General features: G+C 47.2%; 1 protein-coding gene across 1 annotated transcript in view; it reads left to right on the forward strand.

The window, feature by feature from the left end:
- LOC147733108 (proton-coupled zinc antiporter SLC30A2-like) overlaps positions 1–16872 on the forward strand; it is a 139488-nt gene that overhangs the window by 75129 nt on the left and 47487 nt on the right. Inside the window, exons 3-4 of the mRNA XM_086957659.1 lie at positions 10071–10217; positions 11471–11624. Coding sequence (XP_086813785.1) covers positions 10071–10217; positions 11471–11624 — 301 coding nt within the window. The remainder of the gene's footprint in view (positions 1–10070; positions 10218–11470; positions 11625–16872) is intronic.

The following is a 16872-nucleotide window of genomic DNA, read 5'->3' on the forward strand; positions in this document are numbered from 1 at the left end:
GTCACCATGTCCACCACATACACCACCATGTCCACCACATCCACCACGTCTACCACATCCACCACCACCACCACCACTTCTACCACCACCACCACATCCACCGCTACATCCTCCACCACCACATCCACATCCACCACCACCGCCACATCCACATCCACCACCACCGCCACATCCACCACCACCGCCACATCCACCACCACCGCCACATCCACCACCACCGCCACATCCACCACCACCGCCACATCCACCACCACCGCCACATCCACCACCACCGCCACATCCACCACCACCGCCACATCCACCACCACCGCCACATCCACCACCACATCCACCACCACATCCACCACCACATCCACCACCACCACCACATCCACCACCACAGCCACCTCCATCAACACATCCACCGCCACATCCTCCACATCCACCACCGCCACTGCCACATCCACTTCCACCGCCACCTCTACATCCACCGCCACATCCACCACCACCTCCACCGCCACATCCGCCACCACCGCCACATCAGCCACCACCGCCACATCCACCACCGCCACATCCACCACCGCCACATCCACCACCGCCACATCCACCACCGCCACATCCACCACCGCCACATCCACCACCACATATGCCACTTCCACTTCCACTACCTCCACCACCACATCCACCCCGCCATCACCACCACATCTGCCATCACCACCACATCTGCCATCACCACCACATCTGCCATCACCACCACATCTGCCATCACCACCACCACCATCTGCCACCACCACCACCATCTGCCATCACCACCACCACCACCCCATCTGCCATCACCACCCCCATCTGCCATCACCACCCCCATCTGCCATCACCACCCCCATCTGCCATCACCACCCCCGCCACATCCATCGCCGCCGCCACATCCATCACCGCCGCCACATCCATCGCCTCCATCGCCGCCTCCACATACTCCACATCTACATCCTCCACATCTACATCCTCCACATCTACATCCTCCACATCTACATCCTCCACATCTACATCCTCCACATCTACATCCTCCACATCTACATCCTCCACATCTACATCCTCCACATCTACATCCTCCACCAAGTCATCCTCCACCAAGTCATCCTCCACCAAGACATCCTCCACCAAGACATCCACCCCCACCATAGCCACATCCTCCACCAAGACATCCACCCCCACCATAGCCACATCCACATCCTCCACCAAGACATCATCCACCAAGACATCCACCCCCACGACATCCACCCCCACCATATCCACATCCACCTCCTCCACATCCACCTCCTCCACATCCACATCCACCTCATCCACATCCACTTCCACCTCCTCCACATCCACATCCACCTCCTCCACATCCACATCCACCTCCTCCACATCCACATCCACATCCACCTCATCCACATCCACCTCATCCACCTCCACCTCATCCACATCCACCTCCTCCACATCCACTTCCTCCACATCCACCTCCTCCACATCCACATCCACATCCACCTCATCCACATCCACCTCCTCCACATCCACCTCCTCCACATCCACATCCACCTCCTCCACCTCCACCTCCTCCACATCCACATCCACATCCACCTCATCCACATCCACCTCATCCACATCCACCTCATCCACATCCACCGCCTCCACATCCACCTCCTCCACCTCCACCTCCTCCACCTCCACATCCACTTCATCCACATCCACACCTACCTTCTCCACATCCACATCCACCACATCCACATCCACCTCCTCCACATCCACCTCCTCCACATCCACATCCACCTCCTCCACCTCCACCTCCACCTCCTCCACCTCCACCTCCTCCACATCCACATCCACATCCACCTCATCCACATCCACCTCATCCACATCCACCTCATCCACATCCACCTCCTCCACATCCACCTCCTCCACCTCCACATCCACATCCACCTCCACATCCACATCCACATCCACCTCCTCCACATCCACATCCACCTCCTCCACATCCACATCCTCCACATCCACATCCACCTCCTCCACATCCACATCCACCTCATCCACATCCACCTCATCCACATCCACCTCATCCACATCCACCTCATCCACATCCACCTCATCCACATCCACATCCACCTCATCCACCTCATCCACCTCCTCCACCTCATCCACCTCCACCTCCTCCACCTCCACCTCCACCTCCTCCACCTCCACATCCACATCCACCTCCTCCACATCCACATCCACCTCCTCCACATCCACATCCACCTCCTCCACATCCACATCCACCTCCTCCACATCCACATCCACCTCCTCCACATCCACATCCACATCCACATCCACCTCATCCACATCCACCTCATCCACATCCACCTCATCCACATCCACCTCCTCCACATCCACCTCCTCCACCTCCACCTCCTCCACCTCCACATCCACATCCTCCACCTCCACATCCACCTCCTCCACATCCACATCCACCTCCTCCACATCCACATCCACCTCCTCCACATCCACATCCACCTCCTCCACATCCACATCCACCTCCTCCACATCCACATCCACATCCACCTCCTCCACATCCACATCCACCTCCTCCACATCCACATCCACCTTCTCCACATCCACATCCACCTCCTCCACATCCACATCCACCTCCTCCACATCCACATCCACCTCCTCCACATCCACATCCACCTCCTCCACATCCACATCCACCTCCTCCACATCCACATCCACCTCCTCCACATCCACATCCACCTCCTCCACATCCACCTCCTCCACATCCACATCCACCTCCACCTCCTCCAAATCCACATCCACCTCCTCCACATCCACCTCCTCCACCTCCACCTCCTCCACCTCCACCTCCACATCCACATCCACCTCCTCCACATCCACATCCACCTCCTCCACATCCACCTCCTCCACATCCACATCCACCTCCTCCACATCCACATCCACATCCACCTCCTCCACATCCACATCCACATCCACATCCACCTCCTCCACATCCACATCCACATCCACCTCCTCCACATCCACATCCACCTCCTCCACATCCACATCCACCTCCCCCACATCCACATCCACCTCCTCCACATCCACATCCACCTCCTCCACATCCACATCCAACTCCTCCACATCCACCTCCTCCACATCCACATCCACCTCCACCTCCTCCAAATCCACATCCACCTCCTCCACATCCACCTCCTCCAAATCCACATCCACCTCCTCCAAATCCACATCCACCTCCTCCAAATCCACATCCACCTCCTCCACATCCACATCCACATCCACATCCACCTCCTCCACATCCACATCCACATCCACCTCCTCCACATCCACATCCACCTCCTCCACATCCACATCCACCTCCCCCACATCCACATCCACCTCCTCCACATCCACATCCACCTCCTCCACATCCACATCCAACTCCTCCACATCCACCTCCTCCACATCCACATCCACCTCCACCTCCTCCAAATCCACATCCACCTCCTCCACATCCACCTCCTCCACATCCACCTCCTCCACATCCACCTCCTCCAAATCCACATCCACCTCCTCCAAATCCACATCCACCTCCTCCAAATCCACATCCACCTCCTCCAAATCCACATCCACCTCCTCCAAATCCACATCCACCTCCTCCACATCCACATCCACCTCCTCCACCTTCACTTCCACATCCACTTCCTCCTCCTCCTCCTCCACATCCACCTCCTCCACATCCACATCCACCTCCTCCACATCCACATCCACCTCCTCCACATCCACCTCCTCCAAATCCACATCCATCTCCTCCAAATCCACATCCCCCTCCTCCAAATCCACTTCCTCCTCCTCCACATCCACTTCCTCCTCCTCCTCCTCCACATCCACTTCCTCCTCCTCCTCCTCCACATCCACTTCCTCCTCCTCCTCCTCCACATCCACTTCCTCCTCCTCCACATCCCCCTCCTCCAAATCCACATCCCCCTCCTCCAAATCCACATCCCCCTCCTCCAAATCCACATCCCCGTCCTCCACATCCACATCCACCTCCTCCACATCCACATCCACCTCCTCCACATCCACCTCCTCCACATCCACATCCACCTCCTCCACATCCACCTCCTCCACATCCACATCCACCTCCTCCACATCCACCTCCTCCACATCCACCTCCTCCACATCCACCTCCTCCACATCCACCTCCTCCACATCCACCTCCTCCACATCCACCTCCTCCACATCCACATCCACCTCCTCCACATCCACATCCACCTCCTCCACATCCACATCCACCTCCTCCACATCCACATCCACCTCCTCCACATCCACCTCCTCCACATCCACCTCCTCCACATCCACCTCCTCCACATCCACATCCACATCCACATCCACATCCACATCCACCTCCTCCACATCCACATCCACCTCCTCCACATCCACCTCCTCCACATCCACATCCACCTCCTCCACATCCACCTCCTCCACATCCACCTCCTCCACATCCACCTCCTCCACATCCACCTCCTCCACATCCACCTCCTCCACATCCACCTCCTCCACATCCACCTCCTCCACATCCACCTCCTCCACGTCCACCTCCTCCACATCCACATCCACCTCCTCCACATCCACCTCATCCACATCCACATCCACATCCACCTCCTCCACATCCACCTCCTCCACATCCACATCCACATCCTCCACATCCACCTCCTCCACATCCACATCATCCACATCCACCTCCTCCACCACATCCTCCACCTGTGTGTGTGTGTGTGTGTGTGAATAAATGCAATACGTTTCACATTTGCGAGATATTAAGCTATTGACATTGTAAATGACCATGCAATTTATTTATCTGTTTTCAAAACCAACACATAAATATGGTCATTTACAATGCCAGTAGCTCTAACTTTTGCAAAGGCGAGACCATTGTAAATGCTTGTTTAACCACGTACTTGGATTCTTAAACGTAAAGCCAAGCTTTGTAGCTTTCCTGAAGAACCCAATCATGATTTCCATCATATCCTGAGACATGCAGTGCCGCCATACAAGACATCTGAATCCTAGCCTGCCGGTTTTACTGTTAGTCTAGAGCAGACATACCTGCTGAGCAAAACACTGGTCTTAAATTCTAGTGCAGTGCTAGTTCTGTTTTTCTAGTTATGAATTTCAGAAAAATTCCAGGAAGACTGCCATTAACTTTATATTACTGTGGAGTAGTTGGTCCAGGGCAAACATTCACTCACATGCATCATGGTACTATGAATCACCAGACACTATTGGAAACTGGATAACCTAATTAGTTTATTTCCAACTATGAAGTAAAACGGATGCTAAATTTCTATTGTCTGCCCACCTCCCACTTTTGCATCAAACCTCATCCGCAATACTCCACAAATTTCTATTGTCTGCCCACCTCCCATTTGTATATCTAACCTCATCAATACTCCGAAAGTCAGCCACCACTTCTATTATGTTTTGATGGCTCTTTCTTGACAACATATAGAGCTACGCTGCCTTTCACTTAGGTTTATATATAAATACCATATATTTATATCTGTTACTTTCTGACTGGTTGAGGCAGTGCTTAAACCATGCCGTTTGGTCACCACTCTGGAAGTTCAACCATTTTGATTGGAGCAGAAATGGCTAGAGGATATACCAGTTCAAGCAAGAGGGCTCACAATTCCCCTTCCGGCACTACCCCAGTTCTGCACGGGTTTGTCATGCAGTCTCTCTCTGAATTGTTCCTCAGCCCAGTCACTTACTCTTACCACCCAGACCCCCTCTGGACGATACTACCTGGCAACACTAAGTCGTCCGCCCGTTCTAGAGAGGGCAGTTGGTTCATGGCTCTGAGGGCAAGACCGAACACTCGGTGAATGGAGGGTTTAGCTGTTTCTGCACCCCATGTGAAGTGATATTCTGTTTGGTGTACTTTGATTCGAGTCGCACCAGATAATCTGGTTACAATCAACCCTCATTCTGGTTCACAGTACCTCTATAGAGTGAGGCACAATGTCTGATACACGATAAAACAAGTTGCATTAGACAATCCGGTCCCCCCCAGCCCCCACACCACCACAAGTTCAGTAGTACAGCCCAAGGTAGAATTAGGCACTACTATGGGTGCGCCCTCCTTTTGATGGTCGCAATCTGTGAATCGGACACGGCACTCAATGAGCATGCAGCCAGCGTGACACACAAGAGATTCGGCACGAAAACTGAAGCCGGTCACACTGGGTCCCACCGCCAGTGAATCTGCTCACCACCAACAAGACACTTGTGTGTGTGCTGAGGCACCACAATGCAGGGGCCACACTCCTTCGACGTGCGCATGGTTTAGGGGCTCCGCACAAGGTAATTCAATCTCCAGGTATAATACTTAATTCCACGCTCACAATACTCTACAGTTAGAAACTGACAAGGCAGCCGAGACGCCAGAAAATCAAGTCGCGAGATTGAATCCTCGCACCTCCGCATCGCAGGAACCACGAAGATAAACTGAAGACACAAAGACCCACAACGCCCCAAGATGTAAACCCTACATGAAGACTCAAAACTTTGAATCGCAGCATTCCAACCACACTAGATCACGATAATCCTATCTCAAAGTCCCAGCCCTGAGGAAGACCTTCAAAATCCTCCTGGTCCCCAGCACGAAGGTTGAAACTCGTCAGCACAACCCACACAACTCACCCGTTCACTTGCACAGCGCATCAACAATATATAGGAGCATTAAAAAGGACTCAATAAGTTTAGCCATAAAAAAGTTTAATTGGTCTAAACCTTGAACATTTTTGTAATGACTCTCTCAGCCTTTAAACCTCTTAAGGACCATTTAGTAAAACTGCCCAAGGAGTACTACTTAAATGTGCCCTGGCGAACAGTAGACCAAGGATTTTGACCCAATATGCCAAAATGTGGTATTCACTGTACATATGAGATGCACTTTTGCTAGATTGTGGTTTAGAATTTCTTTAGAAATGACAAATCTTTTTTCTGTATTAAGATCAGTTGTACAAACATAACAAAAAGAAACTCAATTATGTTTTTTGTAATGCAATTGAATGATATTTGGATTTATGAAAAACGTACAAGATAAAAAAGAAAAAATCCAAGAGAAAAGTAAGTTCTGTATTGCTTACTATTGAAAAAGGATTGAATAGCTGTGTACGTACCTTATATGTTGAAAAATTGAAAGTGTTCTTGTTCATTGATTGAACTAGTCGTGGATAAAAGGAAAATCCATGTGAATAATTGATGAATTTATGGTCCTAGAGATATTGTGTTGTCTATTATCTACAGTTAGAATCCAGCAGACCAAGTAGGCAGTTGAGAGGGCACCGGTATCCAGGTGAAACATGTAGATGGTGTAGGTCCCCCATGGGAGGTCTTTGATGTACCTGAGACCACCACAAAGAACAGGGGGTAAGCCCTTGGAGAGCACACTGCATGGCCCCACACAGCAGCAGTTAGTTGGCCCAGGCCAGCCACTGTTCAGGTAAGGTGCCCGGTCCCCTCCAATGGCAGTCTCCTCCTTGTGTGCAACAGATTTGTCTGTCAGTCACCACACAGTCCAAGATTTCTGGTGCCACGTCCCTACAAGTGTATCTCTACCATGCTGAAGTATGTGACCAGTAGTTACATTGTAGTGTACCTTTTGAATTCCAGAGTGGTTCAGCAGGTTCTTTTTTGAACCATAGATGTCTCCTCTGAATTTGTCTCCTGTTTACTATGAGGCCTAGAAATGCAGATATTCATCTGTAGTGGGTCCATGATCTGCCTTCCCAGGGGCCATATATCAACTCCCCTCCCCCCCCCCACAATCTATTCAGCCAGGTCCTCAAATGGCAGATGTCTGTCATTCCAGTTGCATGTCCAATGTTTATGGCTGTCTCTGGGGAATGCACAGACGTGCTGTCCCAGCCTCCAGTGTGGATTGGAGTCAAACTAAAAGGTGCACAAAAGAGTTTAGCACAGAGAAAAGCCCACTTTTTAGAAGTGACATTTCTAAGCTATTAATGACAAACCCACTTTTACCAAAATGATTGATTTGTCATTGTGAAAACAATGATGGGAAACATGAGGCCGCTCCACTGTAAGCCACTGCTGCAGCTTAGTCAATTTAGCCATTCCCCCATGTTAACCTTTGTGAAAAGCAAACCTCTTGAGTAGTGAAAACACACATGGTTATTCTGCGCTACCTGGGCAGGGAGCCCGGATGTGTACCTGCCCTGCCTTTACCCAACCACTTGCCCCACCCCTCACGGCTTACCCTAGAGGTGTCCCAGTGAACGTCTATCTCAGCATTGGCTAATGGTTTAGAAATGCTAACCTGAGAGCAAGTGTAACTACAAACCCACAGGTCTGCAATGGCAGGCTTGATTACGTTTAAAGGCTGTTCTGGTGGATGGTACAATATGTGCTGTGGCCCTGTATGTGGTGTACCTTTCTACAGGGCACTCTGTTATCACACCTAATCCAATCAGATAGGCACCTTTTCCAGCATGTTTAGGAAGGGATGCACGCTCTTGCACTTGCATTGCAGTAGGAAACTGCCCAGAGTCATAGGGCCACTAAGAGAATGTTAAAAAAAAAAAACGGAGGAAAGGCAAAAGATCTTAGGGAAAATCCCCTGAACAGAATGGATACTAAATAAAACCCTATCCTACTGAAAGAGTCTAGCCTCTTTGTGCTGGAGTCTAGCCTCTTTGTGCTGCGCTAAGATGGCTTAACAAAACCGTGTACTATAGCTCGCTGAACACATGCCAAAGGGAGCCAATGTAACCTTCAGTAAGGTTTTCCACTGCCATTGAGATGGCACAGGGCATTGATGGTTTAGCTGGCTAGCATCGACCAAAAATGATTTGCAAACCAATCGGTCTACAGTGGCAGATAAAATTTAAGATTTATTTCCTTTGCCAATGCTTGCATTGTTCGTTTGTGGACCTATGTTATGGACTTCTGGGTCGGTTTTTACTGTTAATTTACCAGATAGTACTACAAATGGTGCCCGCAGCAAGCTCAAATTTATGCAATCTTCCATATTTTGTGAAACCCTTATACAGCGCATCTTTATTCAACTCTGCCCCAATTTGCAAACAGGAGCCACTTTTTAGCTATCTAATTCACTAATGATGGTCACTTTTATTTTGGTGCCTGGGACTATTTTGTGTCCCAGTCCTACCATGATTGCTGCCCTACCGGTCTATGTTCTGTGTCCAGTGGTATAGTTGGGTTTCTTTGCACAAGAGATGAGGGGCAAAGAGAGATCCCGTAGACGTCGCAGAGGATGAAGAGGGGGCATTGAAAAGACTAGGGATGCAAGAAGAGTGCTGTGAGTGAAGGGTTAAAGGCAGTATAATACTGGGGGAAAGGAATGGGGTTGGAGCTATTCATGGAACGATACAGGGGCGTGCGAGCGTGAACCGTTTCATGGGAACGGAACCACCGATCTTTAGCGCTTCCAGAGCAATGGCACTTTGAGGGAGCCCATTGCGCCCCGATTAGGACTTTGTTACTACGTTGCATTGGGGTCCATGGTACCTTTGCTCGCTGCTGTCTCTGCCTGAGAGAAGCTTGCACTGTGACTGTTCGTGTTGTGTGATGGGAGATTGACCTCTACTGTCGAGCTGCTCGGCTTATATTTTTTTGTAGGGATCTGCTCTCGATTTACTGATTATGTATGCAAGGAAAGTGGCACTGCTGCTTGATGGGGGAGCCTGCTCTCTTTGGTGGACAATTACCTGCTATACTTGTTGTGTTGTGTTTCATTAATGCTGCATGTGACATCCGAGTGTAAAGGAAACTTTTCCCACAAGAGATCTTTAGTGAAAAGGAAGCTTGCCCCAACGAGAGACTGAATTTGCTGCAATCTTCCCACTAGTGAAGGAATTCTGGCAGTGATGCTGTCTGGAGGTAGTGGACCATGCTAACGTGCATGTGCTCAGAGAACACGCAGTGTCAACCCCAGGTATCTATCCGCAAGGCTTGGGTGAATTGTCAAGGATGAATGACTTTGTGAGAGCAGCCCGCCTGGCATGGCTCCAAACTTGCATCTGCTTTTGTCTCCTTAGGTGGATATCTGGCACAGAGCTTGGCGATTATGACTGATGCTGCACACCTGTTGACTGATTTTGCCAGCATGATGATCAGTCTCTTTGCGCTATGGATGTCATCACGGCCAGCAACCAAGACCATGAATTTTGGCTGGCACCGAGCTGGTACGTGTGGACCAGTAGTATCAGAATATTCATACATTGAAACATCTGGATCAAATGTGTAAGGGGGCATACCGGCCGGGGCTGGCTGTATGCTAGGGAGTGCCGGGGCAACATGCCACCACTATGCAGGAGTGTATGATTTGTATATATAAGGCTCGGGTCGGCTGGTTATGTGTGCGAGACGTGTGTCACCAGGTCATTGGCATGTGCTAAGGTGTGTGTTGAGGCATGTTGCAGCTGCATGAGGGGTGTCTCTGCTGTACATTAGGACTTGAGCTGACTGTACCGCATCTAGCTCTGCTCCCGGCTCTGGTAATGGTTTGGTTACCTAAGTGAATTATACTAAAGGTATACCAAAAGCGAATTCGTGTAATGTCACACTCGCTCTTGTGGACCCAAGTTGCAGTTGGAGAGAAACTTCGTTTGAATCTGGGAGGACACCCTAGGCCTAGGTGAGTCCCTGGACTGTACAGTGATTAATATAACCCTCTACCTTTTTAAGGTAAAAATGGTAACTCCATACAGATAAACAAACCACGAGTACCAAGGAACTTGCAAGCAGGGTAAAAAAGAGACCGAGTGGTCTCATACAATGTGTTCAAGTCGAGTTGGCAGTGTCCACTTTGAAAGAATGTGTCTTCCAGATCACTCTTGTTGGTCTTGGTGGCAAAAGGAAGGGGATGTTTACTTTTACTCAAGCCACAGTTTAGCTCACTGGGCTTGGGCATACAAGTGAACTTTCTAGAAGATGTAAAATTATCCCGTAGATTACAGGTTCTGATTCAAAAGAGATTTGAGATCTGGCTGCACACAGCTTTTCTCAGATTTAGAAAGTGGATGGTAACCATGGGGCTATTCTGTACTACAGGCCATCTGCAGTGTATAATCAAGGGTTTGGATTGAGGGATAAACCTGAAAAGTGGACATCCGCCTGAAAGCCACAGGCTAGCTTTGCCATGGATGTTCGGCAGGTGCATAGGATTGAGATTTTGAATGACACTGTCCGGTCATGGAGTCCACTTGAGGATTCTCGTTTGTTTATCCATTTCCATAGGTTTGCTACATGCCTATTGTCATTTGCCTTAGAAGTACAGGCACATAGTGGTACTGGGTTCCTTCTGTGCATCAAGTGGGAAAATAAAGATGGGAATATATTTAGTTGATGATCATATTACCTTCTGTTTTCCACACTAACCGTTGTAGTCTGCAAACAAAATAGGTTGATACCTATCCACCCTCACCTTGTCTTTCAGAGATACTGGGGGCTTTGCTCTCCGTTCTTTCCATCTGGGTGGTGACCGGAGTCCTGGTTTACTTGGCAGTGGAGCGGATAATCTCTGGTGACTACGAGATTGAAGGAGGTGTTATGCTGATCACCTCAGCGTGTGCTGTAGCAGTTAACATCGTGTAAGTGTCTGTTTACCAAACTTGAGGAGCCTTGTTTCGAGATCTTAAAACAGTTCTTGACAAAAACACACATTTGTAGCCACTATAAGAATTTGAGGAGAGCTCCCACAGAAAAAAAGTTTAGTGACCAAAACCACCCAAACTTCCCTAGACTTAGTTGATAACCTATTTGAAGCTATGGTGCGAGAAATAAAACTTCTGAAGTCGCTGGTGAGCATGGCCTTCCAAACCAATGATCTTCTTTGATGATTTTATTCAACCTTGATTGAGATCAGACTAGAGAGAGAATAATCTACTGCTTATAGATGTTCTCTCTGCCTACTCTTGACCTCAGGGGCCACACTTCCAAAAGAATATCATTCATCAGGGGGACTAGAAGGTCTTTGGGTTGCCTAACGGTTGCTGGAAGGAAGTGTTGACTGGCAAGCAAAGAGGTTAGTTTCACCGGCCCGTAGTTCAATATATCCTTCAATGGACCATTGTCAGTGATACTCGATTGGTAATGGTAGAAACTGATATCACACATGAGTATAACTAAGCTTTCTTTAAACCAGGTCAAATCAATTTCTGCAAGCTGTCCAGAATAGTGCTTTTCCCACAGAACCCTAATTTTAAAAAGAAAAAAGAGACAGACCGAGCCTTTGTGATGGATCAGTTTTTGTGATTATCATGTTTGTAAATTATGATTCTTTTTATGCCATTTACATTAAGTGTACATTGTATATATTGTGTTGCAGCTATGCCCTCAGAATGTCTTTTTAAACCATCGTCATTGATTTTGTAGAATCATGTAAGACACAAGAGGAACCAAAAGTAACATCAACCCTCGGTGCCAGAATTAGCACAAATTGAATAGTCTCATTAAACATTACCACGATCTCTGCTCTAAAATGTTATGGCCTCAAATGCCTAGATTTATATCCACAGATACTACCCTCTACGTTATTGACAATGTTACTGCAATGTTCACAGTAAGATTATATTGCAGTCCTATTGGCTTTATGGTGTCAAACCCCATCAGAGGAACAGTTAACCAAACTGTAGGTGGGTGCTCCTGTTTCGGTTCACTTATAAAGGCAAAAATATGTCATGGGGTGACTGTGTATAGTGGCTTATGCAGTGTGCCAAACGTTGTTGAGTCTCTGCAGTCCCCTGTTCTTTTATGACTGTGATTGCACTTCTCTAGAACCACGGTTCGATCGCCGGCGGCAGTTTAGCGCAGCATCATGTGACTGGGCAATAGCTCACTTAATCTCCCTGATGGCCTCCAGCGCCTGGAATTAAACCATGCAAATCACTATCCAAGTATGTATAATAAACCATTTAGTTGGACATGATTGGGGGTTATCCTCATTTTTACTTCTGTGCAGACTTACTAGCAGCAGTTTATCCCAGTAGTGTGCTGTTGGGTGTTTCCTGGTCCCTTCTTATCCTCCCTTTGCCCGTCTGTCCACCTCTGTCCACATTAAAGCTTTGCCATTTGGAGAGTGAGGTTTTTTTATGCCATGGTTATGACCCTTCCAGATGGCAATGATAGGTCTAAGAAGTTGTTTCCAACTTTTCTTACCCTGGGGTAGTTGAAAGAGATGTAATTCACAGTATTATCTATTATATAGGTCTGTCCCTCCCAACATCTCCATTAGGAGACCTGTTTTCTCCCTCCACTATTCCACAAGTGATGGGTGTTCTCATATCACATGCAAAAATCCTGCCTGAGAATACTCACAGTGAGCGCAGTCGCAACTTACTGTGGAGTATATTTTATTGGTTTTCCTTGCTGTCCTATTAGCCCTGTGATAAACTAAATTGGCATTACTTAAACCTTATGTATGTCAACAACAGCCAGCATGTATATACAAGTCCATGCAGAATCACTGCACCTTTCTCTCAAGTCTTTCTACTATTTATCCCTCAAGCACCCTAAAGAAAAGTGAATGATCCCCAAGCCTTTTAAGCTAGGATACTAACTGCCTACTGTCTCCCATAACACACATCGTGTCTACCAATTCATGTTTTTGAGTTTGTCTCTTTAACCTTCGATAAACTGTGCATTCCTACCACGAATACTCCGAGTGTTAAGAATGGGTTTTTCTGGAGCCCATACTTCACCACTGCCATGTCACACCTATTCAGGGATCCCCATCAAACCATTCACCCATGGTTGAAATCCCTGCTGCCTGCAACTTTCTCAATTCCTTGTTGATTGAAAAATGCCTGTGTTTAGGAGGAGTCACTAAGGAGATTTTGAGGGCATAGGGCTTAATTTTCTGTATCTTATGGAGTGCCTTATGCAGGCAACCTAGTGATATTTGTAACAAACGGGGGAGTGTCTGTGGTATGAAAGCCTGTCTGAGAAATAGATGGTAGGGCATTCCCTTCTGGCTTCTAGAAGGCCTATCTCAGTCAGATGTGTAGTCAATCTAGCTGGGCTGCCAAATAATATATTTAAAAATCTGGTGCTCACAACCCATCCTGTGTAACGAGGAGCTCCAATTTAGACATTGCATTCCTATATCTACACACACACACAATATAAGGTTGCATAGGAGAAGGTCCAAGTCTTGAAAGATTGGCTTCAATAGCAGCACATGGAGGTTAGCAAAATAGTAAAGGAGGCTGGGGAGCATCACTATTTTAGCCAACCATCACCATTGGAGGTAAGTTTCCAGAAGGATAAGTGGACTCGCAGTGCAGTTATGGAGTCTCGCAAGACACCACCTTGCATGTTGGAGTCCAAATGATGCACTCGAACACCTAAATTTCGAAATGTATGAGGCTCACATTTGATTTTGGCATATCTTGAACTAGCATTTTAAACATTCAGGCCCTGCTAGTAGGAAATGAACACAACTTAGGCCAATTAAAGCCTATTCCAGATGCAGCCTCAAAGCTGTTAAAGGATGTGCTGATCAGCACCATTCTAATCCTGAGGTATGTTAGGAACAGTAACATATTGTCCGCGTGAATCAAAATTGAAAGAATTTCCTCACAGCTTTATACCCCTATTGTGGCCCACCGCCTGTATTTTAGCCTCCAAAGTTTTCATTGCCAACACAAATAATTGGGACAAGGGCCAACCCTGCTGTCTCTCTTGCTACAGGAGATAAGGCAGTTATTGCACTAACTGATCGGAATATAGCTGGTGGCTCACAATATAGGAACAAAATCATGTATTCATGTTCCCTCTAATAGCAATTCCTATTTAAAAAATTTAAGATCATGAAACAAATTTTGGTAAGTCAAACCATCAAAGGACTTTTCAAGATTATGGGCCAGTAGAGCGGAGTGAGAACATACTGATGCCCCCTCCGCAAGTATTCAGAATGTATATCCAATATTTAATGAGGTGCTTTGATCCTGAACAAATCCACACTGGCCAGAGAGGACTGGATTGAATAGTTGTGACAGTACTCTTTTGGACAACACCTTAACTAACATTTTATAATCAGCATTTTGTATGGGGCGTGGTCTTTATGAAGCAATTTCCAAAGGTTCCCTCCTAGGCTTGAACTGTGAGTTGATCAAAGTTTCATCAACTATTAGGGTGTAGTATCCAGCCCCAATAACTGCATTGTCTAATAGTGCTAATTGTCGAAGCAGCTGATCCACTAATGTAGGGTAGAATTCCTAAAGGCATTCAAGCCTGGCCTCTTCCCAACCACTGGTTCTAGGATTGCTTGTTTCTCAATTCAAATTTGAGTGATATCCATAAAAGATCTTGCTAACTTCATCCTGAGAGTGACCTTGTTGCCTTGACCCTCCTTACTGTTATTACAGGTTTGCTCTCTGTGTCTGATTTGATCAGCCACGAGTAGCCTGTTCACTCTCCTCCCTACCAGGTGTGACCTTAGGTATGCATTATAGTCTAGACATTTCTTTCTCTAACTCAGGCATAGACATTAAGTCCATTTAGTTCCTTTTTTCAAAGTATCTGCTGATAACACCCACTAATGTGCCTCAAAAGTGGAGTCCTCCAAAGTGCTACTTTGAGGCCACTGTAAGGGTATTGGAGGACACTTTTTGGCCAATATGATCTCGTTAGCATAATTGACCATTAGCCTTCTGTTCCAAAATTGATTTTCCAAGATGATCAGTGTGTCGCACCATTACCTGACCAGATGCAAAGCACACTATGCAGTCTAGTCTCATCTGCATGTCATGGTCTGGAAAATAAAAGGAATAGTGTCTGACCACAGGGTACCAACAGTGCCAGGAATCCAGCAGTGAACAGTTGGCCAGTAAATCATTTGTCGGTCAGTCAAAATACTTTATTTCGGCTTTGCAGCCATAAAAGCACACTAAAATATACATAAATTGAGTAAATCATGAAAGGTAAAAAAAAAATCACAAAAGGGCAATTCGAAATAGGTTATCAAAACAGGATCAATGATATACAAAAATAGATTACATCAATACTGCAGCCATGACGCATGATGAGTAACTGCCAAAAACCCCCAGATTTCGTAAGCATGAAGCAGAAGGCACCCAGAGGACAATTAAAAAGATATATTGGGACAATATAAACAACTCTATTGTGTCATATACAAAGCAAAGTTCGGGTAAACTACATAATAAAAAAATAAATTAAGGGAGTAAAGCTAAAAAGTTACATTCCTGAGCAGATAAAAATGGACGTAATTATCATCACATTCACTTACAGTACTAAAACAGTAAGAGTAATGCGAACAGCAACATCAACTGTTACCCTGCCCTTTTCCCTTTAAAATTCCTCTACGGATACACCACATTGCAAAGAGGAATTTTGAGGTCGCGACTACAAAAATTGATGATGTTTCGTATTTAAGTAGCCTAAAGACCTCATGATAGTTTCTTAGCCATAGATTTCTAGACAACTGGTAAATCCACTTCGATCTAGACCTATGGTAGGCAGGACAGAAAAGTATTACATGGAGTTATGTCTCTTCCGGAGCAGCATAACCAGGGCAAACTGATTGAGCTGAACCTTTCCATTTATTTGTCAGTGTGCCTAGTGGAAGGGTTCCTCCATGTCCAAATTGGATGAACAATTTTTTTGCCATAAGGGGTTGGATGCTGTCCAAGGTCTTTTCCAATTTATACTGCTGTTTGATATCGGGAAACCTTGATGTCAAAGAGCAAGAGATTGTGTTCTTAACTAAATGGGCAAGTTTAAATTCCTTCAAAGCTAGGACTAAAGCTTTTTTGGGGTACTGGCGCAGGACTCCTCCTGGTTCAACCATAAATTAGCACGACCTAGGGAAAAGCACAA

Source organism: Lissotriton vulgaris, chromosome 2_1 (genome assembly GCF_964263255.1).
Source record: "Lissotriton vulgaris chromosome 2_1, aLisVul1.2, whole genome shotgun sequence".
NCBI classification, from domain to species: domain Eukaryota; kingdom Metazoa; phylum Chordata; class Amphibia; order Caudata; family Salamandridae; genus Lissotriton; species Lissotriton vulgaris.